Source organism: Carassius carassius, chromosome 37 (assembly GCF_963082965.1).
Source record: "Carassius carassius chromosome 37, fCarCar2.1, whole genome shotgun sequence".
Taxonomy (NCBI): domain Eukaryota; kingdom Metazoa; phylum Chordata; class Actinopteri; order Cypriniformes; family Cyprinidae; genus Carassius; species Carassius carassius.
This window is the reverse complement of record NC_081791.1, coordinates 26,340,288-26,367,693: the sequence shown is the minus strand read 5'-3', so window position 1 is coordinate 26,367,693 and position 27,406 is coordinate 26,340,288. Positions and strand designations below refer to the sequence as shown.

Below are 27,406 nucleotides of genomic sequence, written 5' to 3'. Positions count from 1 at the left end.
CATATGGGTTTTGTACACTAAATGCTTCAACTCCTGCCTCAAAAATGCGCACTCCACTTTGGGACAAAAATAAAAGAGGAAAACTGGTGAGAGATTTTATGGATTGAGGGTTAAATGGAGAGAAAGAGAGACATTTGTGAAAAAGATGTGCACCAAGATAAGAACAGAGAGAAACCTTTAAGCAACAAAACGACTAGAGAAACATTCATCTACATCCATGAAGTATAGACGATAAAACTTCACCAAATGTACAAAACAACAGCTATATATAAAAGACCTTACAAAAGCCACCAAATTCTCATTTCTTCAAGTGGGAATTTGTTTTGACAGGTTTCTCTGTCATTGCGCAGTAGATTTTAATGGAATAGTTAATATTCACTAAAAGCATTAACTTTGTCCGAGATATCTCTGAAAGAAAGCAGTAAAAATTGGTGTCATAAAAATAAAGAGATATAAATATGAATGTTGACAGCTGTGCAGATGTTTTTAAAGAGGAAAAACTGAGATCTCAGACTTTTGATTGTAAAGTATTTTTCTCAGGAAGCATGAAACTCAAGTGTCATTATTTTCTTCCCATGTAATATATTGAGAGTCTAGAAGAAAACTTTGCAATGTTACTGAGATCTCAATTTTTGTTTGTTTGTTTGTTTTTTTGTTTGTTTTTTCTGTCCAAATGCATGCTCAGATCATTTGTTTTGTAAGAATTTAATAAAAAAAATTCAAAGTTTACACTGAAATTACATTTAGGCAAATCGGAGACCAGCTGTGACATTAAAAAATCCTCTAAAATCTTAAGGAGACACATATGGGGTCTTTTTTATGAGAGGCATGAAACTAAAACAAAAACTCTATTTTCTCTATTTAATCTCATTAGTGTTCCTGTGGCTCAGTGGTAGAGCATTGCGTTAGCGGCGCAAAAGGTTGTGGGTTTAATTCCCAGGGATCACACATACTGGTAAAAAAAAAAAAAAAACGTGTATCCTGAATACACTGGAAGTTGCTTTGTATAAAAGCGTCTGCTAAATGCATAAATGTAAATGTCGTGGCATGTTTGTAGCTGCAATATATTTACTAAAGAGAACTCATTCACAGCTTTTCTTTCCTACAAGGTTGTTCGATTCTAGTTATTCTCTAAATCGAAGAGCAGAGAGATCATCTGTCCCCGCCTCTGACAAGGCCATTGCTCCAGACTCACAAAAGAATACTCCAACTTCATTGAGTGAAAGGCAACACAAAGCAAACAAACCCCCAAACCGCTGTCACGCCACCCCTCCCCGGCAGGCCTCCGCTGCTCTCCCCTCCTTCCCAGCTCCTGCTATTCAAGGGAAATGTGTATTTCCCACACTGGAGTTGTCCAGCAGGGTCTGCCCGGCAGGGGTTTTGCCTCGGGGTGAACGGGGAGACAGACTAGAGGTTACATCAACACACACACCGCTGTGGCATGTCACATCCTCACCGCCGGTTGCCTTGGCACTGTTAGCCTGCAGCTCGGGGCCAGGAGAGCAAAAAGCAAAACCGAGCTGCTCTACGTCTGTGCCTCGAGAACATCAGGATTTTTCTTTTCTTTTGCCAAGTCATTTATTACACATGGGTTTTTAGACCTCCGTAACCCATTTACTGGGAATTATGATTATTATAATGAATCATGATCATTTCACGGTGCTGGTAACCTGCAATTATGGCGACGTTGATGAAGGACAACGGCGAACATAATAAATACTGACCTGACAAACGGCACACTTCAATCATTCACTGTCTGTTTTATATGCTACTGATGCGTTTGACAGACAAAACGCTCCAGACAGAAAAACTCCACTGGAATTTAGATAGAAAGAAACACACTTTCCATTTGTTAACATTAAATACATTAACATGAACTAATTAAGATAATTTTAACATTTACTTACACATTATTAAAAGCAAAAGCTAGATCTGTTCATTTTAATTAATGGACCTGAGCTATCATGAACTATCAACGCATAACTGTGTTTTAATTAAGATTAAGAAATACTGCAAAAACATCCTGTATTGACTAACTAATTACACAGATAATAAATGAAGACAGAACCACCAACAACTGAATGAAAGAGTGACAGAGCAACGGAAAGAGGAGTAAGCAAATGAAAAAGACTGGAAGAATGAAAGGGAAATGGCAAATGAACAAATTAAGAAAAAGAGAGGCAAGAATGACTGCGACAATAAAAAGAAATAACATTAAAAAAGACAATTAAAAAAATGACAGGAGAGAATGAGAGACCAGCTTAAAATTAAAGTGAAAGAAAGCAAAACAACAAAGTAAGGAAATACAGAGAGAAAGCAATAAAGATCAAAAAAGCAAAGGAAAGAAAGAAAAATGTAGAAGAAAACTAATTAAAAGCAAATAAAGGTGCCAGACAAAATATGCAATGAAAAGGGACAAAATAAATAGTAAAAGAAACTACTCCGTTACAGATTTCAGATTACGATGCCATCACACCTGGAGCACAAGACTCAAAACACAGAACCACCAAACCTGCATCACCATTCTCTCCACAACATCATCTCAAACACACACACACACACACATCCGCCGCTGACCTGACCGTCCCGCGGTGATGAACAGGTGCAGGTCATTAGGCCCGACGCTGCCACCTTCCCCTGTAAGATGTGCGTAAATCCTTGTTGTGGAAAATGAAAGAGTGAAAGTAGTTCTAATTACAAAATGTAAATATTGAGTTTTCCCACAATGGGAAACAGACCACCCAAGATGCAAAATAACCCCCAACCCCCCTCCCTCCCTGCCTCCCTGCCTCCCTGCCTCCCTCCCACTCCCCTTCTCGGTCTCTTTCTCTCGGCTGTCCTTGTCAGCGCGACAGGAGAAGTAACCTTTTAAGCATCACCAGACGTAAATGCACACATACCAGACGTGCACATGCGTACACGAGCGGCCGCTGACATCGCTGCATCACGCTTGCGCAACAATCTATTAGCCGTGACCTCTAAACGTAACATCTATTCCTTTGGTCCTCGTGCAAAAGCTTGCGAAATTCCCAGAGGTTCAGTGCGCACTTTCGCTTGGTCACAGGTGAACGTCAAATACTTGACTTTATAGTGCTAAATACCTTTAAATAGCCTCCATGAGACTGGTTTCCAGCTCTCGGCCACATATGGAGCTGAGCAACATGTGGTCGGCATGGACCGAGCCCCGAGAGTTGCCATTTGTTGACGTTTGTTTGTACGGAGAGCATGTCGGTGAGTGATGGGGAAAGGAGGTGAGTGAGGGCTCAGCTGGGATCTAGAGCTCCGACCCTCTGGACTCGAGATGTCTTCATTCAGAAGGTGTTCTAGAGGCCCTAAAACACCTCAGTTCAGAGCTGTTCTTCACCCCTTAGATGCTGGTTTGGTTCTACACTTTTAAAAATATAGGCTCCAAAGGGGAATTTGAATAGCAATTCCTTAAAAGAACCATTTTGGGTTTCTTAAAGAACTTTTCAATGAATAGTTAAATAACATTTTTCTTTTCCTTCTTATTCTAGTATAATAACAAAGAAAAAAAAATCCATCATTTCTAAAAAGTACGAATTCCAAAAGGAAGTTTTGGAAAAAACATTTTGGTTCCTCGAACCTTTTAGTGAATGTTTTTTTTAAATAAAAATAAAAGATTATTTACTGGCATTTGTGGTTCCACAAATAACTTTAAACATTCAAAGTATCTTTTCATTGCACAAAAAGGTTTTTATTGCACTCTTAAAAATAAAACCACTTTGGGTTCCTAAGAACCTTTCAGTGAACAGTTCTTAAAAGTAAAAAAAAAGAATTATTTTCTTTGTGTGAAGAACCTTTTAATAATCTAAAGAACCTTTTGTGCAATGGAAAAATTCCATGAATGTTAAAGATTCTTTATGGAACCATACATGCCAGTGAAGAGTCTGCAGTGGGAAAGGTTCTTAAGAAAAGTTCAATGAATGGTTCTTTGGGGAACCAAAATGGTTCTTCCAAGCTATCAACATTTTGGAAACTTTATTTTTAAAAAGTGCATTTTAAAATAATTTTTTCCCACACTAGAAAGAACCTTTTGTGGAATGTAAAACAACTTCTTCATGGATGTTAAAGGTTCTTCATGGAACCATCAATGGCAATAAATAACCTTTATTTTAAAGAAGGTATTATGTTCTGACAGCCAATTGTTGCATAATTGTTAAATAATTAACCTACTTACAAACAAGCATATCACATTGCTGTCTGTTCTTTGAAAACACATTCTAACACAGTAATTTAATTCCTATGCACGTTATAATGTTTTCAATGCAACAGTCAGAAATGATGTAATAAACTCTAGAGATACCTCATATTTTATACTAGATGGCATCGTTCTAGAGGTGTTTCATTGGTGCACGACCCTGTGAACTCTAAACTGCTTTATTCTACAGGTGCTTGAGAGAGATCTGCAGACCACTGTGACAAACCCCTCAAGTTAAGAAAACCTAGTGGTCATTTGTTTATAATTATAACAATAGCTTAATAAGTTTGTTGCAACCGGGCCCTGCACTTTCACTCTAGAATGATCCACTCAAATAAAGGCTCCTTATTATCACAGATGGTTCGATGAAGAACCTTTAACATCCATGGAATCTTTCAATTGCACAAAATATTTTTAGAACATAAAAAAAACTTGTAAAGAACATTTTAAAGTCAAGAATTGTTGACTTAAAAGTTTTTAGAGGAACCAAAAATGGTTCTCCAATGGCATTTCTGTGAAAACCCCATTTTAAAATGGGACCCATCTACAGCACATCCAGAGACCGAACACTAAATCATTTCATTTTAGAGCCGCTCTAGAGACTTTTCCAATGGCTGACAACACCTTACTGCTAAATATCTTAGACCATTTTCCAAACATTTGACACCATGCATGCACAATGAGCAAAAATACAGACTGTGTAACATTAATTGTAACATTTAGCAAAAATAATAAAAGTGCTGTATAATTTACAGTTTGGTGTATCATTATTGCTGTCAATGAGCAAATGATCAATCACAAAAATGATAATAAACACACCTGCACGGTATAAAGAGTTCAAAAATACCCGTTTAAGTCTACTTCAGCGATTTTGGGAAAACTGCGCCTCATAAGTTGTTCTCACTGAGCTCAAATCATCAAACAGTAATTTTTCCCGCAGTCATTCCTCAGCCAAAAGGTAGATCTCATGGTGAGGGTGAAAGGGAAACTTACCTTGCGGGTTTCTGCTGGCAGAAGAGCCGACTGGCTGCTGGACAAAGAGCATCAGAGCGACGCTGAATAATCCAAAGCCAAACATGAGCATCATGTTAAACACCTTGAACCTTCACAGAGAGGGGCAATTCAATAAAACCGGACAATTGAGACTTGGAGTCCAATCGTGGACGAAGCTTTATTCCCGGCGTCTGATGAAAGAGAGAAAGAGAGAAAGAGAGAGAGAGAGAGAGAGAGAGAGAGAGAGAGAGAGAGAGAGAGAGAGCGTGTGTTTTATTTCTTGGTCTTGCGGAGATTGTGCGCGCGGAGATCAGGAGGAGTAACACGGTTGAGTTGAGCGCTCATGATCTTCAGTTCTGCAGGAGACACAGACAGAGAGAGAGAGAGAGAGAGAGAGAGAGAGAGAGAGGAAGGGGGAGGAGAGATGCGCAACAGCGCGTTGCTCTCTCTCTCTTTTCTCTCATTGCAAGACAATCTTTCTTTATTGGGAAATTTTTAAATAAATGAAAAGTATATGCATGCAAACACATTAATTGTGCGGTTAATGTTTTTGCTAATTATTTAAAATGAAAGAACACAAGTATAAATGCATGCATAAGTGCCTAAGTAAATAAATGGTCTGAGTATTGCATGTTTATTTCTATAGGGATGTTATTCATCCAGTTATTATCATGCTGTGAATGTTTTTGTGCATTAAGAACCGTTAAATAGAACACTGATTTCTACATTAGCCTATCATACCGTCAGTTAGATTATATCATTTTACTTAGAGTTAGTTATTTTAAGTTTAAAATGCTAGTACTGTCCTTCGATCTTGAAAAGCTCAAATTTGGCTGCAGACAAAAGCAAATCCCAAATCTCAAGCTTATTTACCTGTTCAAGTTGAATTTAATTTGTTCAGTTTTAATGGTTGAACATACCAAGTGTTCAATAACAGATTGGGAGGCAAAAAGTAATTTTAAAGGAATAGTTCACCCAAAAATGTATCTTTGAAGAAATAAAAATAAATAAAAAGTCACTGTCAGAAAAGTCAGATTTGGAGAAATGCATTACATCACTTGCTCAGCAATAGGTGCTCTGCAGTGAATGGGTGCCGTCAGAATAAAAGATGATAAAAAACATTAACAATCCACAAGTAAGCCACACCACTCCAGTCCATCAGTTAACATCTTGTGAAGTCAAAAGCTGCATTTTCGTAAGAAACAAATGCAACAAGACGTTTTAACTTTAAACGGTTGCTTCTGGCTATAATATAATGAGTTCATAATCCATGATAACGCTTTTTCTATAGTAAAAAAGTCCATCTCCTCTTATCCTGTCACATTAAAAACCACCCACATAATTGTTTAGAACCATTTTGGACTGGTTTTGCTTGTAAACGGTGCTTGATCTGTACATATTTCTCTGCTGATTCAGACAAGACAACTTTTCACTGGAAAAACCCATATAATGCAGCATGACTAGTAAGAATGTTGCAATAATGGATTTGCTTTTAACAGCAGCTTTTCTCTTCACAAGACATTTACGGATGGACTGGAGCGATGTGGATTACTTGTGGATTATTGTGATGTTTTTAATCAGATGTCATTCTGACGGCACCCATTCACTGCAGAGGAGCACGTGATGCAATGCTTCATTTCTGCTCCAAATCTGATGACGAAACAAACTCGTCCACATTTTGGATGGCCTGAGGGTGAATAGCCCATTCCTTTATATCACTGCACAAACCAGCAGTTTCTCGTATGAACGGCAACACATTTCGCTTCACCGAGTGCACAGACGAGTTTCTCTCTTTCTGACCTTGCAGGAATTCGCAATCATCAGTGGGACGGAGCGCGGGTGAGTGGGGGGTTTCCATAGAAAAGGCTTCCATGGGGGCAACAGAGGTCAGAGAATTCATGGACTCCCTCTCATCTCGCCACAAACTCCTGAAAGCATGTGCAGCCGAGACACGTCGAGCAACTGATAATTGATCCTCGGTTTACATACTTCGGCTGCGTCGATCCGTCTCGCAGATTCGCATCCCGAAGGCATTTGCTTTCCAGCTCCTCACGCACCGCATCCCACGTACTGAAAGATCGTGTCAGAACAGGCCTGTTCAAGCACTAAAATGATTCAGGGTTTTCTACAGAGGACAATTAACCCCTGCAACAATTAAAAAAACATGCCAGAGGTGTGACTTCATGCTTAAACCTCCAAAAGAACGATGGAAAATTAAACTCCTGGATGGGGTTTTCTCGGAAACTTATTCACCCTCGTCTGAAGGGTCCTTCACGACTTCAGACATCTGGTGCGATTGCAGCTCGCGTTTACCTTTGGCCTTTCTGCTGGTTTCATAAGAGGGAATTTACCGCAGCTTTTGTCCCGGAGAAAGTGGGCCTCATTATTCACACATCCAAACAAAGTAAAATGAAATCACAATAGACTCAATATCGCCAGATAATTGTTCGGGACATTCCTCTGGCTCTCATGTTATAACTCGAGGTCAGTCCTCCGAATAACAGATTCCATGCTGTCATTAAACATTCAGCTCCAGCACTTCTCCAGACATTTCATCCTGCTGTCAAGCCCCAGTACAGTTCAACAAAGGCAGACGGAGGCAAGCTTTGGCCTGTCCCTGCTCCATCATTATACAGCACTCGCCGAAGATACGGTTTAGTTTTTATGCTTGGCCTTTTTGTTGCATGACTTCAGCTTCCTGCACTGTAATATTGTCCATGTTGTGAACCTGGATGTGAGAACTGGGTCACGGCACAAAGCTTCAAACACCTTCCCTTTTTTTGTTTTTGACTATTGCTACAAATATACCCCAGCGACTTAAAACTGTTTTTTTTTTTTTGCTCCAGGGTCACATTAATTTAGAAATTTGGTAAAAGCATGCTTAATTTAGTGACTATGCATGCTATCATGGAAAACTGATGGTATGATGCTAATGTGACACTTAATTTCACATTAAGTAATTTCAGCTTTTAACAAATATGTTTTATTTTCAAATATGAAAATGCTTAAGGAGTCAACAATGAAAGGTTTTTACCAATATAAACCTCTAAATAAGTTAATACGAAGAAATGTGCTCTAACGTACTCCAAGTCTGCACTTATTCAATTTGATAAAATGTCAAATATGATTAAGGTTTATAAAAACTGTTTTCTATTGTACAGTAATATATTTTGAAGTATAATTTATTATTGAATTTTCAGCATCCAGTCTTCAGTATCACTTGATCCTTCAGATGCTGATTTGCTGCTGATTATTTTCAACGTTGAAAATATTTACGCTGCTTCAAACGTTTTGTGGAAACTGCTGTTTTGTTTTTCCAGGATACGTTTATGAAGAGAGTTCAAAAGAACAGCATTAAGATTTATAGAAATATTTTGTGACATTATAAATATCTGTGCTCTCACTTTTGTTCAGTGTAATTCACCCTTACTGAATAAAAGTATTAGTTTCTTTATTTATAAAACAACAACAACAAAAAAACATAAATTGTTTATATTTTGTAGACAAATGCTTTTGTTGTTGCTTTTTATAACATCTCAAATCTATCTATTTAAATTCTAACTCGTATTGTTCCCCTGATCATATAAACATTTTACAATACATTCGAAAACAATGCACATTTTCAGACTCTTCTGTACTTCTGTCTCTATCACATATTTTCCCATTAGTCACACAAGTCGACTGGACCACCCAGCGGACAGATGTTTGTAACATCAGGCAGGATATTTTGATTGTCTTGTAAGCTTCATCAACCTGGATTTGCCAACACAGTTCTTGAGTATACTAGAGTCTGAGTCATGCAATCGGACTAAAGTCTCGCTGCATCTCACAATCCCTCTTTATCTGCTCGATGGGCTTCTGAAGGGGTTGACTCATCTGACTTTAATCTTTCAAAGGAGAAACAGATTTAGAAGATTGCGGGAAGTCTCGGGCCTGATGGAAACTCCAGGTGCGCTCTGGGGACATCTAGAGGTGGAGAGGAGCAGCACAGCATGCAGATGATGATGTGGAAATGTGAGGGCACTTGAAAATTGCAGGAAAAATGTCTTTGCTTACCTTTAAAAAGCATCACATTTTTGCAAGTCCCTGGCAAAAGAGTTTCAATGCTTGTACTTAATAGTGATCATATCAGTTCAAGCTCTCAAAATGACTAAAAAAACTTAATTGAAACACTATAAAATACATTTATATGTCCATATGAAAATTTAGGATTAAAACAACATTATGTAAGTTATAGATCAGATATAGCTACTCTATCGTTTAAAAGATTGGCATTAAGTCTCTTATGCGCATCAAGCCTGCATTTAATAAAAATGTTGTAATATTATAACGGTTTAAAATACTGGATTTCTAATATAGTTTAAAATGTAATTTATTCCTGTGATGCAAAGCTGTATTTTCAGCATCATAACTCCAGTTTTCAGTGTCACATGATCTCCAGATATCATTCTTATATGCTGATTTATCAATGTTGGAAACAGTTGTGCTGCTTAATATCCTTCTGGAGTTTTAATACTTTTCTTAGGATTCTTTAATTAAAAAGATGTTAAAAAACAGATCGAGATCAAGTCTTTACGAAAGACTTAACACAAATTTAACATTCTTGCAGAATAAACATGAATTTATAATAATAATAAACACATTTAAAGCAATAGTTATTAAATACATATATGTATTTAAAAAAATAATTATACAGAAAAAACAACAACTGAAATTGTATTTTTTTTGCCAAACATACTGCGATTATCAGTTTTATTTATATATTTTTATAACTATGTGGCAGATCATAGTGACCATTCCGTTAAGCACAGACAAACATCATTAAAACACTAGGTATAAATGTCCGCATTAATTTTTTAAAAACTTATTCAAGGTTTAAAGCATTATAAATAAGTTGAAGGTCAGAGTTTGCTGGAGACGCAGGTATGATGTAGGGATGTGGGTTTGTTTTTTGATCAGCTGATGCGACGTGTTTTGGCCGGAGTTTAGTCACGACATGGTCTGCTATCACAATCAGGGCTGAGGAGATCAGGTGGAAACCTCGTTGGACACAATTAAACGATATCTGACCAAGATTAAGGCACGGTTCCAGAATCTGGTGGGCCGCCTACCTACACAGAGTTTTAATGCATCATAGACTCTGAAATGCTGCTGGAATTACAAGACAGATCACATGAAAAATAGTTAACTAATATATAATAGAAATTTAAATGGGAACTGAAAAAAAGTTTACAAGGCAACATTTCCAAATAAGCTAAAACTAATACATAAAACTGATAAAGGCATGTAAAATAAAAAAAATAAAAAATAATAATATAGATATATATATATATTACAAAAACTTAAATATTAACGTGAAAACAGAAAATATAAAAATGAAATCTAATTGAAAATACGAACACAATCACTTAGATTCTATTTCAATGAGATGCTCCCTTCGAATATGAAGACCACACGCAGTGAATCAGCTCCAGTAGAGCTCCGAGGAGACAGATATGTGTCTGAAGGCTCTCAAATGAGCCACTAAACCAGAGAAAGCATTTCCAAACAAGCTGCTGGTAACTGTGTTGGGCGTGTAGGGCTGTGTTGTGCTGATTGTGTGTAATCTGTGTTCATACGGAGTAGCTGTGAGGGTAATTGCTGAAAATATGAGCTCAGCAGATTATCTGTGCTGATTGCTCTGGTAATCAGCTTGTGTAAGTAGGTTCTCATGAGGTCTCGGCCTACCTGCAGGATGAGGCACTTGGGCCTGCACAGATCATACGGGCGTAATATGAAAATATTCCCATGACATCATTCTGCCTGGTGTTTTTCTAGTCTACAAACCAATACGTCTCTCCTCAAGCCTTGAACTATGAGATACTAAAACAGCTATGAGGGGTTAGCCATAATGCTAACTTCACGAAGAAGGAAGCCATTCAAATGAAACCACACCCCTTTTCACCAAAGCCACGCCCTCCAAACAGATGACAGCCAATCAGATATCAGCCAAGCCTAAGGCGGTTTTGCTGAGTAGCTTCAACACTGCGCCTCTGCTGGTAGATAAAACAACTACACCGTTTGACATTTATTTCATCATATGTTTACATTTATATTTTGTTATTTATCAGACGCTTTTCTCCAAAGCGACTTACAAATGAGGAAAATTTTTATAATTTATTTGTGTTTATAATTTTTATTAGTTTTTGGTGTCAGTGGTCTAATTTAATATTTATTTTCATTTGAGTTATTTTAGTATGTCATTACTTCTTGTAATACTTTGTTACTTTGGGTAATGTTCAATTAATTTTCAGTTATATATATGTGTGTGTGTGTGTGTGTGTGTGTGCATCTATAATTTTCCAGTGTTATTTTATTTTATTATAGTTTTAATTATTTTTTTCATTTTTATTATTCATTTATTTTTAAGTGTCAAAATAGATTTTGTTCATTTTTATTTCCATTTAATATCTTTTAGTACACCACTTTATAATTTTATTTCAGTTAATTTCAAGTAATGTATATTACACAAACACACATACATAATATATATATATATATATATATATATATATATATATATATATTTGTTTTCATTTAAATTTTAGTTAAAGATTTTGTAATTTTTTTTCTTTAACATTTATCTATTTATTTATTTATTTATTTTTTCAAGTGTCTGTAGAGTTATATATATTATATTTATGTTAAATTATTTGCACAATTTCAGGGTTATAAAAATTTGAAGGTAATGCATGCACTCACATGAAAAGTATTTGATTGGAATTTTGTTGATGCAGACTATCACTGGCTCTGAATAAACTATGCAAAATATTATTCCCCCGGGACACTGTCTCCCTTTCCATATCAACAAACAAACAGAAAAGTCAAAATAAATCAGCTCCGAATCTGTGCAGTCTCTTAGTAGAAATGTCCAAATATCTGAAAAATGTCACTATTAGCGCGAGCTCTTCTGGGAGGCCATTAAAGAGGCTGCTGGTAAACCTCAAAGGTTTCGTAACTTTGTTGTTGAAAGCCGCAGTAATGTGTGTTTGAGGAGATCATGATGGCAGCCGGACATGTAACCCTGCGGCTCTGATTCACCATCTTCATCCAGATGTGTGGCCCGGGTCTCTGTGGTTAAAGCACTCTAGGATGTCGCAATAAAAGGCATTCTCTTCAAATTTGTTGCTTCCTCTTTTTCAGCAGATGTGAAGGAGGAGTATTAAAGCAGGCCACAGTACTTACTTTTGCAGACTGCTCTCATCTTTTCCTAATTAGGCCTACTTTAATGGAACAAAAATATGCAAAAAGCTACTCACCTAAAGCATTTCAATAAATCAAGTGCATAAAATGTAGTAGGAATGCTCGGGACATGTGCCTACCAATATCCAGGGACTACTAAATTGCCCCTAGCAATAATTTTGATCAAACAATTAAATATATGTGTATGTAACCATGCACCGTTGTTGTAATTTTGATCCGAAATAGGTCATACCACTGATATTACCTGAGAAGTTAAATAAAATACGCTAGAAAACCACACACTTAGGACATACATTTGATAGACAGTGTTGGTGAAAGTTACTTTTAAAAGTAATGCATTACAATATTGTTGGGGGAATATCTCGATTCTCAAATATAAGTAATTGCATTTTGCTAATCTGACTCATCTGAACGCCTCTGATTGGTCCTGGAATTCATAAACTTAACAGAATCGTGTGTGATTGGTCATAATGCACTGTGCTGTAAAAACGTGTGTGTGTCTCTGGTTCTGTGCCAGCCATCGAATGCAGATTTGAATTTAGCAACTGGTGATGATTTTTCTTTTTTTTCAATAGTTTACAGGCCAAAATGCGTTTTACCCAAAATCCTTTTTTGTGAGATGATTCCAAATTTAGGGAGGTAACCATGGTGTGTGTGTGTGTGTGTGTGTGTTTATTTTTTTGGTTAAGACATGGTTAATGGATGTGTTGACAGGAAAAAATAAATAAATAAATAAATGTACACCTTAAAAGGATGCATAGGATGAATATAGAGATGCATTTTTCACTGTTTTAGGATTAACAGAACTATAGACAGTTTCCATGTACTTGTCTAGATCAACTCTGAAAGTCGTTCACAATAACACAGCACATATCGTCTTCAAATGCTCACAAATTGCTGAATTAAAGCCACAAAACTGCAGCAACTGTCATTTCAACATCATCTTTTTAAAATGCATCACTTACCGTTAGGGGTGGCACGGTTCACTGAAAAAAACCCGAACCGTTCGGTTCACCTCACACGGTTCGTCACGCGCTGGGAACGCGGTTCAACTTAAATCTGACAAAGCATCTGTAATATATGATTTGCTATAAATATCACGTAAAACAAACTGGGTTCAACTAATATATGTTTATGTTGATGGATGCGCATTTTGGATTCCCAGACATTACAACAATAGCGATGAGAAAAGAAAAAAGAAAAAGAAACCCTGGACAAATCATTCACTGTTGATCAATGTTAATGATTTATGATGGAATATGAGCAGTCCTTTCGGCATCATCCGGTTACTGACAGCGCGCGCGCACAGATGAGACATGAACAGCACACGTTAATATGTATTTAAACTTAACTTATTTAAGCTTCGTCAGTTTAAACATATAAGAGCCGAAAGGACGCGAGCTCGCGCGCGTAGTTAGAAGATTTGTGCATGCGCTCACCCGAAGCGCGCAAACCCGCGCGTCAGAACGCGCAAATATTAAGCTCTCTCTGAAGTATTGTGTTTAAATGGACAAATTCACACAAAAATTATTTCAAAATGCCCGTTTTGGTAAGTATCCTACAGCAGACATAGCCGGCTGAACGTAGGCCACTGTATCAGTGCATTCTCTTAAAGTGACAGTCTTTATATTAATCGAACAGCATCAACCAAGAAATCACTCACTGTTCTTAATTAAAAAGCTTTTATAACTTTAATAAATAATAATCTTTAATTTATACAGTCCAATATGCAATGCTGTTTTACATTTGATTACTTTATTCAATTTCTGTACCTAATAAAAACGTATGCTAGACCTGCCTAAAAAAAAAAAAACTTAAAATCCCTGTTTATTGTTTGTATCTTTGCTCTATTGTATTTATTTGTGTTGTTGCTTGTAGTTGGATAGAATATACTTCTTCTTCTTTTTTAAATTAGAAAGTATAGTTTTTCCATAAACATAGCACATACCGAACTGTACCGAAAACCATGACTCTAAAACCGTGAAACAAACCGAACCGTGAAAAAGTTGAATCGTGCCACCCCTACTTACCGTTGTCTTGCTCACTTTCCTATTTTACCTCTTCTATCCAACAGATTGATAGTGCCGTGCCATTTGGACACAAGGAGGAGGAACAGCCTTGTGTAATTGTCTGGGCCCTATGCAACTTGCATTGTGAGGAAAGTTAGGTATGGAAAATGCATTTTGCATTGTGCTACTTTGGGTCATTTTTGCCTAGTTTTGTGGCTGTATGGAACGGAGCAGACACTTTTGTGTATTTGTGTAACTGAATTCTACATATACTACCTTTTAAGATGAATGGGATTGCTAACTGCTTTCTCCAGGTAGATTATGGTCTGTTCTGCTGTTTAGTTACTGAGCACCAAAGACCCCAAAAAACATGCTGCTCTCCCTTCATCCATCATTAAAGAGACCACAAACAGCTCTGACCCTAGAAACTGACCATCTGGACCTCCTGCGGCTCTTTAATTACTGCTAACTCATTTAGCCGAGGCTTTTATCTGAAGTGACTTACAGTTCACTTTGTGAGGACGGTTCCCCTGGAGTAACCGGAGATGTCCCGCTCAAGGGCACAATGAGGAGCTCACAAACCAGTCTCTGTGGGGTTTGAACCTACAACCTTTGGTTCTCATCCTTGTCTATACAACAGCGCTGTGGTGATTTACACTGATTTACATTCTCTGCAAAGTCTGCGGACACACGCTGTGTGTTAAAACCACTGTCAGATTAAATGATTCGAATTTTCAGAATGATTATGTTTGGAATATCACACAATACTATTCTTATCGCCACAGTACATAGTGTGTTTATTATACAAAGTATGCTAATTTTCCATAAGTAGGATGAATTAGTAGAGTACTATACGTTTTTTCATGGCAGAAATATTATTCCAGTATGCTAAATAAAATAAAACTATTAGATGACAAGTTGAACTTAAAAAAATAAATAAAGTGAAATATGAGTTAAAGTTCAAATACAACAAAAAAAAATGGACAAAATGCATAATAGAGATGAATAAAAAACTTAAACTAAAATAAACAACTAGTCAAAATGATAATGACATTAAGTACTAAATTATACAAAATAATGTTTTGAAAAAAATTAATTAAAAAAAATTAGATTGCAAATTTTAAAATGAGAAAAGTTGCTTTGTCAACTAACTGAAATTGATAAACTGATGTACAAAAATTTTTAAAACTTAAAAACTGCAAAAGCAGAACAAATAAACCTAAAACAAACTAAAATTAAAATTAAATCTGAAAATACTGTATCCTACATGGTAAATGTCAACTAAAACTTATACTAAAACTGTTAAAAACATTAATTAAAATAAAGTTTAAATAAAATACAAATATTAAATGGAAAACATATTAGACAGGGGAACATTTCCAGAAATTTAAGTAAAAAATAAACTTTTTGTGAACACTTCAGCTGTGTACTAACTGAATTAAACTCAATCCTATTACCATCTCAAACAATTTTTTACTTGCTGTTATTAATAGCTAAGCATCTTAACAAGCTAAATACAACATTTTTGAGAAGATGTTTTCTGTGATATTTGTAGTGACATCAATCCATTGACGTGTACCACAGATATTATTAATGGATTAAAGCTCCAAATGTTAGTTTTTTTTATAAAACAACAACACAAGCTTTTATAAACCAACAACAAAACTGAATATTTAAGTCTTAATATGTCTTTATTTACTCAAAAACGTTTTTATATAACACATTTATGCTGATGATCAAGTCTCTTGCAAAGCATACTGGGAACTAAAAATACATAGTTCTGAAAATGTAAATTAATCTCTGTTTAACAAATTATTTAACAAATTTAAGTTTCAAAAGAACGGTGCTTCCTTTAAAAAAGTTTAACAAGTAGCCACATTTTTGTGCACATATTTTAATAAACATTTCCACTAGAGGGCGTCACGTGTGCTTATTTTCAGAATAGTTGAATAGACTTGTTATTTTCTTGTTATAGGGCTATGATCATATAAAAGCCTGTGATAAATGATAAAAACTGTGAGTGAATAAATGAGTAATGAAAGCATCACTAGTAGATCTAGTCTCACGGGTTAGTTGAAACCCCAAACGTCTCAGGTATGTTTTTATCAGTTCTCATGTTATTAAATGAGATTCAGAATCCACTGACGCGCGTGATTCCTGTCGCGCGCTTCTCTCTCAAAGGCACGTTCAGTCATTCCTGAGCCTGACGTCACGTTCGATGACTCTAAACTTTTATCATTTGTTCCTTGGTGTTTTAAATCTGAAATCTTTACTTTTGTTGATCGCTCTTAGTGCTATTGTAGCCTAGTTATGATGTTTTGTAAGCCAAATGACATACAGACTCCTGCACCTGTTCATATAATGATATTCTCAGGCTTGCAGAAGCAGGTACGTGAGCTGAAAACATGATGAGCCCATGCAGCTCATTTCAGGCTCAAATGGTTGCTGACAAAGAAAAGCTTGGGATCAGGTTGGACGAGTCCTTCCTCGTCTGTCAGAAGCAGCTGATGTTATGAAAGGAACTCTCAGAATGTTACTTCAGCGAGACTCTGTTGACAAGAAAAACATGGATCGCTATCAAAACATCCGCTGACGTCAATTAATATCAATCATATTCACAGAACTGCTCCAAAATCTAGATGCTTGAACTCCTCAGCGTATAGTCCAAATCTTTATGAATTAAGAACCCCGTGGCACGTGTTAATGATTATGCAGAGCATGTTGTTTTTGAAATCGTAGAATAAACATAAGTATATTTTAAAACATTTTATAATATATATATATTTTTTTAAATATACAAGTATACAAAATACGAGAATAACGTTAAGCCTACTTTTTTATTGAAGTAGTTAAAATCATGGAAATGGCACTTTTGTTCAATAAAGAAATATATGCACCAGAAATGAGATGAGATTACAACAAAATATTCACCTTGTGGGAATCTTGTTTCTGGTTTTTTTGTTGTTGTTTTTTTTTTTTTTGAGGAAAATACTGCAACTATATTTACATTTTACATTACACAAAAAGTGAAAGTGATCTGAAAACTATAATTATTTTAATGATATGGAAAAATATTATCCATTTACATTTTCTTTTTTTTTTGGCTACATCTACTTTATCAGGATCAATTTGAAAACCCTATTTGTCCAGCAAAAACAGAGCTCCGTTACCCATATGGCATTTTTCTCTCTCTAAATATACTAAAATAACTTTCAAAATGTATTTTAGGGGCAAGAAAATATGTTTCCCATCTACCACAATTTTATATTGAAATACATTGACAAAAAATGGCCAAAAGTATACTATACTGCAACACTATGAAAGCGTAAAGCAAGATAAAAGAAGCGAGTGATGGGATATTTTGCTAATAAATGATCGTTCCAGAAGAATAGCATGATAACTTCATTGTAGCATATCAGCAGTGTTACTTTTACTTTTAAATGTAATGCATTACAATATGGCATTACTCAACTGATTGCATTCTTTAGGTACTTTCTATTGAAAGTAATACATGAATGCATTAGTTATTTTTTTAGACTGTAATTGCCTTTTTCACACCAAAATTGAAATTAATAAGCCTCAGGCTGAAGTGCCTCAGCAACCTGCTCCCAATTTCTCTCAACATGGAGACAGGAGAGGTGTCAGTGAATAAATAGGAAATCAAAGTAACTTTTGCTTATTTGAAAAAGTTTTTTGTACATTTTTAAAGCAATTTCTTATTGACTAATTAAACCTGATTACGTAACTTGAGTTACTTATAATGTGTTACCCCCAAGTTAGTTTTTATGACAATAAAAGAGCAGAAAATGCTGTTTTCAAATTGATCTGGATTCATGTGGACGTAGCCTTACTGTAAGTGCATATATCACGTTACTTAAGTGTCAGTTACTTAAGCAGGTACCTAAAGATGCAAATCGACGATCAAGCCGAAACCAAAAGCATCACAGACATTGTCAAAGTCCATATCATCAGCATTTGTCCTTTCAATGTTAATGTCCCAGAATACATCGAAAGGCCAGTAGTACCATCCATTAGTCCCTGAGTAATCCCAGTTTCTTCAAGGCTTCCCTTCGGTTCTCTCCATTTTTACCTTGTGGAGAGATCATCACACTTATTCCGGAGCGAGGCAACTTTTGCCCGTCGTTTCCTGGATGAACTGCAGCCGCTTGGAGCGATTTGGTTGAATCTTCAACTTGATGGCCGATGCCAAAGTCCTTGGCGCTCCCTGCAGAAAAAGGTCGAGCTCTGCTCTTTCGTAACTGACCTGGAGACAACTCAACTTGGGTCCTTTGAGGGTTTGTCATCTTTGGCAGAGGGTTAGCAGTCATTCGAGATCTTGTGCGCTCCAGGGACGCCGTTTTGATCTCGTAGGAGCTTGTCGGTTGGTTTTTGAGTGAAACTTCCCTCCTTTTCTTATCTTGGTACTTTAGTGTGTCTCCCAGATGCACGTCATCTGGTATGGGGCTTTTGGAAAGTCTGGATAGTTCCCGAATGGGATCTGTTGGGTTACAAAACGACTGAGGACGAGTTTTAGCTTTGAACGTTGGTGAATGAGAAGGAGACACGCCGTGGCCCGTTTCAATCTCTTCGTTCTTCAGCAGGCCTAATTTTTTTAACGCCTCCATTCGGATTTTCTTTGGATCCATCTGAGCTCGTTCGGTTTGAGGGAGTAATGAATGTGTGCTGCCCGGGTCCTTGTGGCTTTTGAAGATGATATTCGATGGGAGCTTCTTGGGTTTGGGTGCCACAGCAGGTGGGCTTTTGGTATCGCGGTACTCTTTCAGCGCAGCAGAACTGTGTTCTGAAGATGGCAAAGGCATCAGCTGTTTGTCGGCCGCCGACTGTTGCGCAACCATCAATGGTGTCACGTGAGGAGCTTTCTTCAAGGAGGCCTTGTTGCATGGGTTTTCAATCACATTGTGGGATAATGGTACACTTGATGTGCATTCTGGATCTGATTTGGTCACCTTCATTGGCTTGATGGATCCACCAGACTCCATTTTGGGGAGTTTGGGAACCCTTTCCGGTGGCTTGTTGTAAACAGGAGGCGGTGGCGAATAAGCAAGGCTTATTTTCTCCACTGGTTCATCCATGAAGTCTGAGGGTGGAGGAATGAATTCAAGCGGCACCTCTGAGGAAACTTTCTCCTGCTTCGACTGAGACTTGACATCCAAACTCTTAGGTGCACCATCTTTGGCTTTCGAGTCACTTTGTAAACTTGTTTGAACTGGAGGTTCGGGTGTGAATGAGGGTGGCAAGTCCACCACATCAACTGACTGTCCAGTGCTTTTTTTGGAAGATGCTACTTTTGAAGTAGCTTCTTCTGGAACGGTCCGTCTTGGTTGTTGAAGGTCAGGGCTTGATCTAAACACATCAGGTGCATCAATAAAAGCCACAGGTGTTTCCCTGGGCGATGTTTCCATTGGTTTGTTGATTATCTTGGCATTCCCATTGGCAAGGAGTAATGGAGGTGGCACAAGGTACTTCTGAGAAGGTTTACGGTCTTTTCCAGTCACTTTGTTTGGATCCTCATGGGCTGATAGCTCTGAAGGACAACATTTATGAGCCATTACTCAAACAGACCATTTTTAAAGGTACTTTCATGTATTCTGTTAGTGCTTACCCTCAGATCGGTTCTGGTACATGGATGTTCGCTGAGCAGTGTTTTCTTTCAGGCCATTAGTTGGGCAATCAGACTCGTCGTTAGACAAACCGCTGTCATCTTCTACCTCCAGAGACTCAATGGTCTCCTCCAGGAACAAGAGACAGGCTCTCTCCTCAGCAGAAAGGTGACTGTCATCACTCTATCAAACAAAGAAAATGTGCCTTTTTCATTTTTTTTAAATAATTTGATACTTTTATTCAGCAAAGAATGTTGAATTACATTAATAATAATAAAAAATGACTATTATAATCTCATAAAATGCTGCAACTTCAAATAAGTGCTGCTGTTTTAAACTTTCTATTCATTTAAAGAGTCATTAAAAATACAATTTATCAAAGTTTACCCAAAAATATGGAGCAGCACAATATGGTTTTCAGCACTGATAATCAGCAATCTTGAGATTTGTGAAAGATCATGTGACACTTATAGTGTTCACCGTCGGTTTGATTACATGTAATTTGTAATTTTGATTATTAATGTAATAAAGTTACAAAAATAAACGTAAAATAAATTAAGTTTTACAATATATTCATATAGAAAACAGTCACATTTTGGAAAAGTAATATTTCACAATATTGCTTTTTTTACTGCATTTTTTTTTATCAAATAAATGCAGCCTTGGTGAGCAGAAGATACTTTTTTCAAAAATACTAAAAATCTAGTGTCATTTTTTCATTGATGTTTGTAAATGTTCATTACTTGAATATTTGAATGCACTGTGCTTTAAAAAACTTTGATATACTTATAAATTTACCAAATAAATTTGATCAATAATATTAAAAAAGAAAACATTCCAACAAAAATATTACGTAAAATAATTAATAAAAAATACTTTAACACAGAATTGGTTATATATTATGTATTTTTATGTTATGTAATTATTTTTTTTTTTTTATTTTAATAAAAAAAATTTTTAAGATGATTGAGTGAAAGTGTTATTTACGATGTATTTTTATATAAGATAAAATCACACCATGTTTCCTTGTTCCTCTTTTAAGCAGTACTGATTAAAAAGCAACTTTTCAACCCCATAAAGAGAACAGACAGTTCCTCATGTTTTAAAAATCAAATGTGGTTCACCCAAAAGTGGTGATACCTTTTCTAGTGTTTTTTGTAGCTTAACAGACCGGATGACTATGAACTGTATTTGCATGGAAAAGATCTTCTTAAAGATTTCCTCATGTTCCATGGAAAAAATGACCGCAATAGCAGGTGTAGAATTACATGATTGTGAATCAGTGTTTGTTTTAGGTGCACTGTTGCTTTAATGTTCTGGGAAATGAATGAATGGCGTCATACTCACAAATCCAGAGTTACTGCTGAGCACACTCTCACAGCTTCCTGCACTGTCCATCACAGACACAGATTCAATGGAAACGCCCCCGGGCCAGGTGTCACTTTTTGGCATTGCACATGAGAGGAGTTCAGCTGCTGGTGCAGGTCTTTAAAGAGCTTATAATAATGGAAAATAGAGGATCTATAAAAAAAACATTAATTATAAATTACATTTAGAATTAGCAGAGGCTTTTATCCAAAGTGACTTACAAACGAGGACAATGGAAGCAATCAAAATCAGCAAAAGAGCAATGATATTCAAGTGCTATAACACGTCTCAGTAAGCTTGACGCAGCACATGTAGCAAGGTTTTTTTTTTTAGATAATAAATAAAACGAAAACAGACAGAATATAAAATGAAAAGAGCAAGCTAGTGTTAGAGGCTTCTTTTGCTTTTGTTCATTGTATAATAAATAAAAAAGAACAGGAATAGATAGAAAAACAAGCAATTAGTAAATTAATAGATTGAAGTCTAAATGGGGCAATTTTTTTTTTTTTTAAGAACATAATTAGAGTAGATATTGCTAGAGTTAGAAGGTCAAATAAAGATGGAAGAGATGTGTTTTTAGCCGATTCTTGAAGATGGCCAAGGATTCAGCTGCTGGTCATTCCACCAGGAGGAAACATTTCATTTAAAAGTCTGTGAAAGTGACTTATTGCCTCTTTGGGATGCACAATACAGAAACGTACACTTGCAGAACACAAGCTTCTAGAGGGCACACACACACACACACACACACACACATAATTGTGATTAGATAATAGGCCTATATGATGTATTTTGATGATTTAGTGTGAAGAACTTAGTATCATATACTGTACTAGCCTATATGAATATGCAAATCATAAAGTGTATGGTATATTTTTTAAAACGTACAATGGTATTCTCCATCTGACCAGTGGCAGCTTGTCATGGGGTGGCACAGCTTCCCCAAAATTTTGAGGTGAAAATGGGAGTAGGACGATTTAATGTCAATAAAATTCACAAATGTTGCCAATTAATTTCAGTTCATGTCTCAGAAAGTGTATTTTTGTTGTTAATTTCACAGCTGTAATACCATAACATGTTATGCAAGTTGGAGAGTTCCGCTTTTCAATCGCTAATGTGCTGAATCTGCTGTAATTACAACCGCTAAGTAATGAACAATAACAACAACAACAATAAATAATAAAGATAATAAATCGGCAGGGATCCCCAGACCAATACAATTACGTGCCTCTTCTATTTTAAAAGCCACGAGCCGCTGATAACATCAGTTTACTGTGAAAGCACTTTTCTGTCAGCAAGTGTCTCTATCACAATCATCTTGGTACAAATGACGGAAGTCACACTGTTGACGCCACACTGTGGAGATGTGTCTGAGATATGAGTTCAGCACAGACTCAAAGCCAACACACTGACTCTCACAGCAGTCTGGGTCAGATATGGGAACATTTGGCATAGTTTTGTTCATGGTTTTTGGGGATGAACCTATGTTTGTATCAGTATCATTGAGATGCTTTTATAGTTTTAATTAATATTTTGAATTTGTTTTATTTTTCCATTTCAAATATTGTAATTTTTATTAGTTTACATTATTACAATATTCATTTACTGAATGAAATTTAAGTATATCTGAGTTTATTTATTAGTTTACCTTATTACAGTATTTATTTATTTATTAATATGTCCATTGTTAATTCCGTTTAAGTTATTTGTATACCAAATACTAATACTTCCAATCATTCAACTTGAACAAAAAAAAATAAAAACAAATAAAATAATTAACATTTATTACTCAACATAAAATACATAGTACAAATATTGGGTCAAAGTATTTTTTTAATTAATAATTAAGCATTTTATGTAATATATATATATATTGTTTATTTGTTTTAAGTATTAAATGTTAATTATATCTGAGTTTTTTTATTAGTTTACATTATTATAATATTTATTTATTGTTTTTTAATATGTCTATATAATTGTTTTATTTCAGTTTTAGTTATTTATATATCAAATTAAACTAAATTACAATAAGAAATGTTGCCTAGCTGAAATAAAATAATTGTATTTTATTTTCTGACAGGAACAAAATATTTATATTTTTTATATTAAAGCAATTATAAAAGTTGTAATATTTATTTTTCATTTTAGTTAAATATAATAACCCTGGTGTGCATCTATGTAAACTGAATCGATTTTACTGAATAACTGATTAATTTATCGCAAAATACACACAGCTATTTCTTTGCTCTGTTAACCATCTCTGATTAGCTGCATTCGGGTCATTGTTCGTCCCTGCTGGCCATGACCCATCAGGACAGACCCCTGCACTGTTTGCATGCAAAATGTTGGTTTGCACAGGCTGCAAATCGATTCGTTCATCAATGAATGTCTAAGCACAGATGGCTAGAGGTTCAGTTAATACCTGCATCCACCCTTCAGACAAGTTCAGTGTGACATGAAAGAATAGAAGCATGTCTGACACACCTGTAGAGATGAACAAATCAAAATAAAAGCACACCAAATGAAAGAGCTCAAAGCCTACGCCCAGAGAACACAATGTGCCCAGATTACTAATATCACTAATGAAGAGCGGTTGATTTCAGAATGAAACCGCTGAAGGTGAAATCTTAAACTGAATAGGATCTATGGGTGAAATTATCACACCACAGAAGATTATACTGTCTTCTTAGATGCCTTGGACAAGTTCTGAAGCAGAACTGTGTATTTATTTTGTGGAGAAGGCAATCCCAGAATTCATTGCAAAGATCTTGATGAAAAAAATCCTTCAGATCCTTCCGAAATCATTCTGATATGTTGATTTGCTGCTCAAGAAACATTTCTGATCATTATCAATGCTGAGAAAAGTTATGCTGCTTCATTTATTTGAAACAGAAATAATCATAAATGCCCATTTTTGATCAACTGAATGTGTCCATGCTGAATAAAAGTATGAATTGCTTTCTTTTAAAAAAAGGAAAATCTTTCTGACCCCAAACTTTTAAATGATAAAAATATGTGAACGCCCTAAAAGTCATGATAGCTGGGTTTTGAAACAGAGCCCACATGTAAAAGCAAAATGAACAAATCTGAAAAACACAGACGACAGCAGCGCCTGGAGATAGTGTGAATGCCATTGTTAGCGCCAACGTTTTCAAGTCATTCAGCATATTTCAGGCGCTGTGTCTCGCTGAGGTGAGGTAATCACAAACACACACCTCTCCATGACTCTGTGAGAGAAACAACGCAACGAAGAAGGCGATGGCTTCGGCTGTGTTTGCCCAGGAATGCCACTGCGCCTGATGATGCCTGCTGCTCGCTGGATTCATTCAGTGTTACCAAAATCCCTTCACCCTTTGGCTTCAGGGTGGTTTGTCTTTGACTATGACTAGAATGCAAACAGGTGAAATCTGATCGGTTTGATGTGCAACAGAGCTCAATGAAGCTTTGAAACAGCATGAAGTAATCAGTTCCTGTATTGCTCTTGCTCTTGAGCCCACACATGCTATGGTTTTCATAAAGTGAATGTCTTCACGTTTTACACGAGGGAGTGGAGGCTTAAAATAGACCCAGAACACGACCAGGACATCAGTGTCAAAGTGTGGCCAACAGATATCTGCACTTGTTTCATTTAATTGAAAGTTTGAGAAATGATAGTCGTAAAAAACGAGCAAATGTAACGTCAGCATCAGCATCCGAAACTGACTGAACTGAAGTTCAATGATGACATAAAATTAACATAAGAATACATGATACAACGTTTTTATTCATTAAAACTATTCTTAATTTTATGTGATTTTGTCTGTTTGTTTTCAGTATATAATTAAATAATTACAATTTGAATTTAGGAATAATTAAACTTTAAAGAATTTCATTCAATTTAGATTTATTTTTCCATTTTAGTTAAAGATTTAGTAATTTTGTTGTTTTTGGCATTTTTCTTTTTTTTTACGTCCATGTCGTAAGATATTTTAGTTTGAGTAATGAGATTAATTAAAGTAACAAACTTTTTAATTTGGAGTAAAGTGTATTTATTTCAAGTCGCAAAATATTGTTTTATGGGTTTAGTTAACTATAATAACCCTCATTTCAATTTCGTAAGTAAAAGCATTTTACTGAATATTTTTGTGTTTTATGCATTATGTATTTTTAAGTAGAAACCACCAACTTTCAGCATTTCTTTACATTTATTTATTGAAAAATATGCCAGAGAATGTGAAATTGATTAAAGGTCAATGATAAGGTCAAAAACTTTTTTACTTGCATTACTTAGTATAAGTTTTCTATTTCTGATTTAACATCTGATCATTATTTAAAAACAATGATCATGATACTTGGAAGAAATACTGATCATGTACATTCAGAATATTCAAAGTATAAAGAAAATATTTTATAACTTTATATTACACTGCTCTCTGGAATAATCTATTTGGATTGAACTGTAGCAACATTCTGTGCTCGTTTATTTTAGTGTAATGATGCTGACCATAATTAAGCATGGTCACAGACAGCTACACTAGTTACTAGAAATATTTGGCCTGTGACGTGAAGAGCAGTCATCTGCTGCTCCTGGCAAATCATTTACTGAGAATAAACACACACAGTCCACATCCATCTGCAAAGTACACATTAAAACAGCAAACCTCTCTGAATATTCAATATACTCTATACATCCGTCATACACAACACCAATATATGATGACCCCTTCGCCAAGGAAAGATTTATGACCAGCCCTTGGCTGTGTAGGTGTCAAGTGCCCTCAACACTAAATAAAACCACTCACACACACAAAAAAACAAGCTTTCGGCTTCATCAAACAAATTAAACATGCCACAAAAATGTCTTCTGATAATCCTAGAAGAATTTTTTGCTCCATGCGCAATGGTTTTTCAGCAAAAGTGAAGTATAATATCTTGCAAATCAATTATTTAGTAGGAATTCCAATAGAAATTTATTTTTAAACAATATTTGAATATATATATATATATATTCTGGGCAAATGACTTTTGAATCATGAATAAAGCTGCTGGATTTCAAGAAAATTTAAATGACCTAAAAGGAATGATGAATGATATTTTAAAACACAATATTTATCAAAATGTTAAATCCTCACTTAAGTGAATCATTTAAAGTACATGAAACACAAAATGCATGAAATAACAGTCTTTAAAGGGTATGTGAACAGGGATTTAACACCTGTCACAAATTACTGCCTTGATAGCACACATGAAAAACTACAGACATACCGTACAGGTAACCTGTTACCTACATTTGCGATACAATATATGTTAACTTTACGATTTCAACCTTGTTATATGATTATTAACGAGTGTGAAACAGCATGTCGTCACAAGAGCCTGGAAATCGCGTCAAAGATCCATCGAAAGGCAGATAAAAGTCTTACCTGTCCGTCAGGAATTGCAGTCGCTCACCTGCGTGACTCTCAGCTCTAAACTAAAACACAGAGCCTGTGAGTATCTTCACCAGCGCAGCACTCTCAGCCAATCAGAGCATGGGTTACACACAGAGCCGAATCTGATTGGCTGAACGCCGGAGAGAGCGTGTAATCAACAGATCACAGTCCGTAAACACTGCAGTTCAGAATGAAATATTACCTTACTTCACAGTAGACATATAATATGTGACCCTGGACCACAAAACCAGTCATAAGGGTAATTCTTTTCGAAATTGAGATTTACACATCATCTGAAAGCTGAATAAATAAGCTTTCCATTTATGTATTGTTTGTTAGGATCGGACAACATTGGCCGACATACAACTATTTGAACATTTGGAATCTGAGGGTCTTTAAAGTTGTCCAAATGAAGTTCTTAGCAATGCATATTACTAATCAAAAATCAAGTTTTAATATATTTACAGTAGGAAATAAACAAAATATCTTCATGGAACATGATCTTTACTTAATATCCTAATGATTTTTGGCATAAAAGAAAAA

At 35.8% G+C, this 27,406-nt stretch overlaps 3 protein-coding genes across 11 annotated transcripts in view; 1 reads left to right on the top strand and 2 right to left on the bottom strand.

Annotated features, from left to right (window-relative positions):
* scube3 (signal peptide, CUB domain, EGF-like 3) overlaps nt 1–11,128 on the bottom strand; it is a 99,311-nt gene extending 88,183 nt beyond the window's left edge. For 5 of the 7 annotated variants that reach the window (XM_059528434.1, XM_059528436.1, XM_059528437.1 and 2 more), the window contains exon 1: nt 5,213–5,447. In XM_059528434.1, the coding sequence (XP_059384417.1) occupies nt 5,213–5,306 (94 nt within the window). In that variant the 5' untranslated portion in view covers nt 5,307–5,447. Of the gene's footprint in view, nt 1–5,212; nt 5,448–10,939 lie in introns of those variants that run through there. The other 2 variants (XM_059528440.1, XM_059528439.1) reach the window with 1 other exon arrangement.
* LOC132118538 (peptidase inhibitor 16) overlaps nt 1–27,406 on the top strand; it is a 157,288-nt gene that overhangs the window by 114,822 nt on the left and 15,060 nt on the right. The gene's annotated exons all lie outside the window — the stretch shown is intronic.
* LOC132118534 (specifically androgen-regulated gene protein-like) lies at nt 17,763–27,001 on the bottom strand. 3 transcript variants are annotated; one of them, XM_059528430.1, is made up of 5 exons: nt 26,855–27,001; nt 21,432–21,605; nt 20,087–20,267; nt 18,095–20,008; nt 17,763–17,934 (listed from the first exon to the last, which is right to left on the bottom strand). In XM_059528430.1, the coding sequence occupies exons 2-4, from the start codon at nt 21,534–21,536 to the stop codon at nt 18,495–18,497; spliced, it is 1,800 nt and encodes a 599-aa protein (XP_059384413.1). In that variant the 5' UTR covers nt 21,537–21,605; nt 26,855–27,001; the 3' UTR covers nt 17,763–17,934; nt 18,095–18,494. The 3 variants fall into 3 exon arrangements, with proteins under 3 accessions (XP_059384413.1, XP_059384416.1, XP_059384414.1); XM_059528433.1 differs by lacking the exon at nt 26,855–27,001 and adding an exon at nt 24,668–24,767; XM_059528431.1 differs by lacking the exon at nt 26,855–27,001 and adding an exon at nt 21,670–21,849.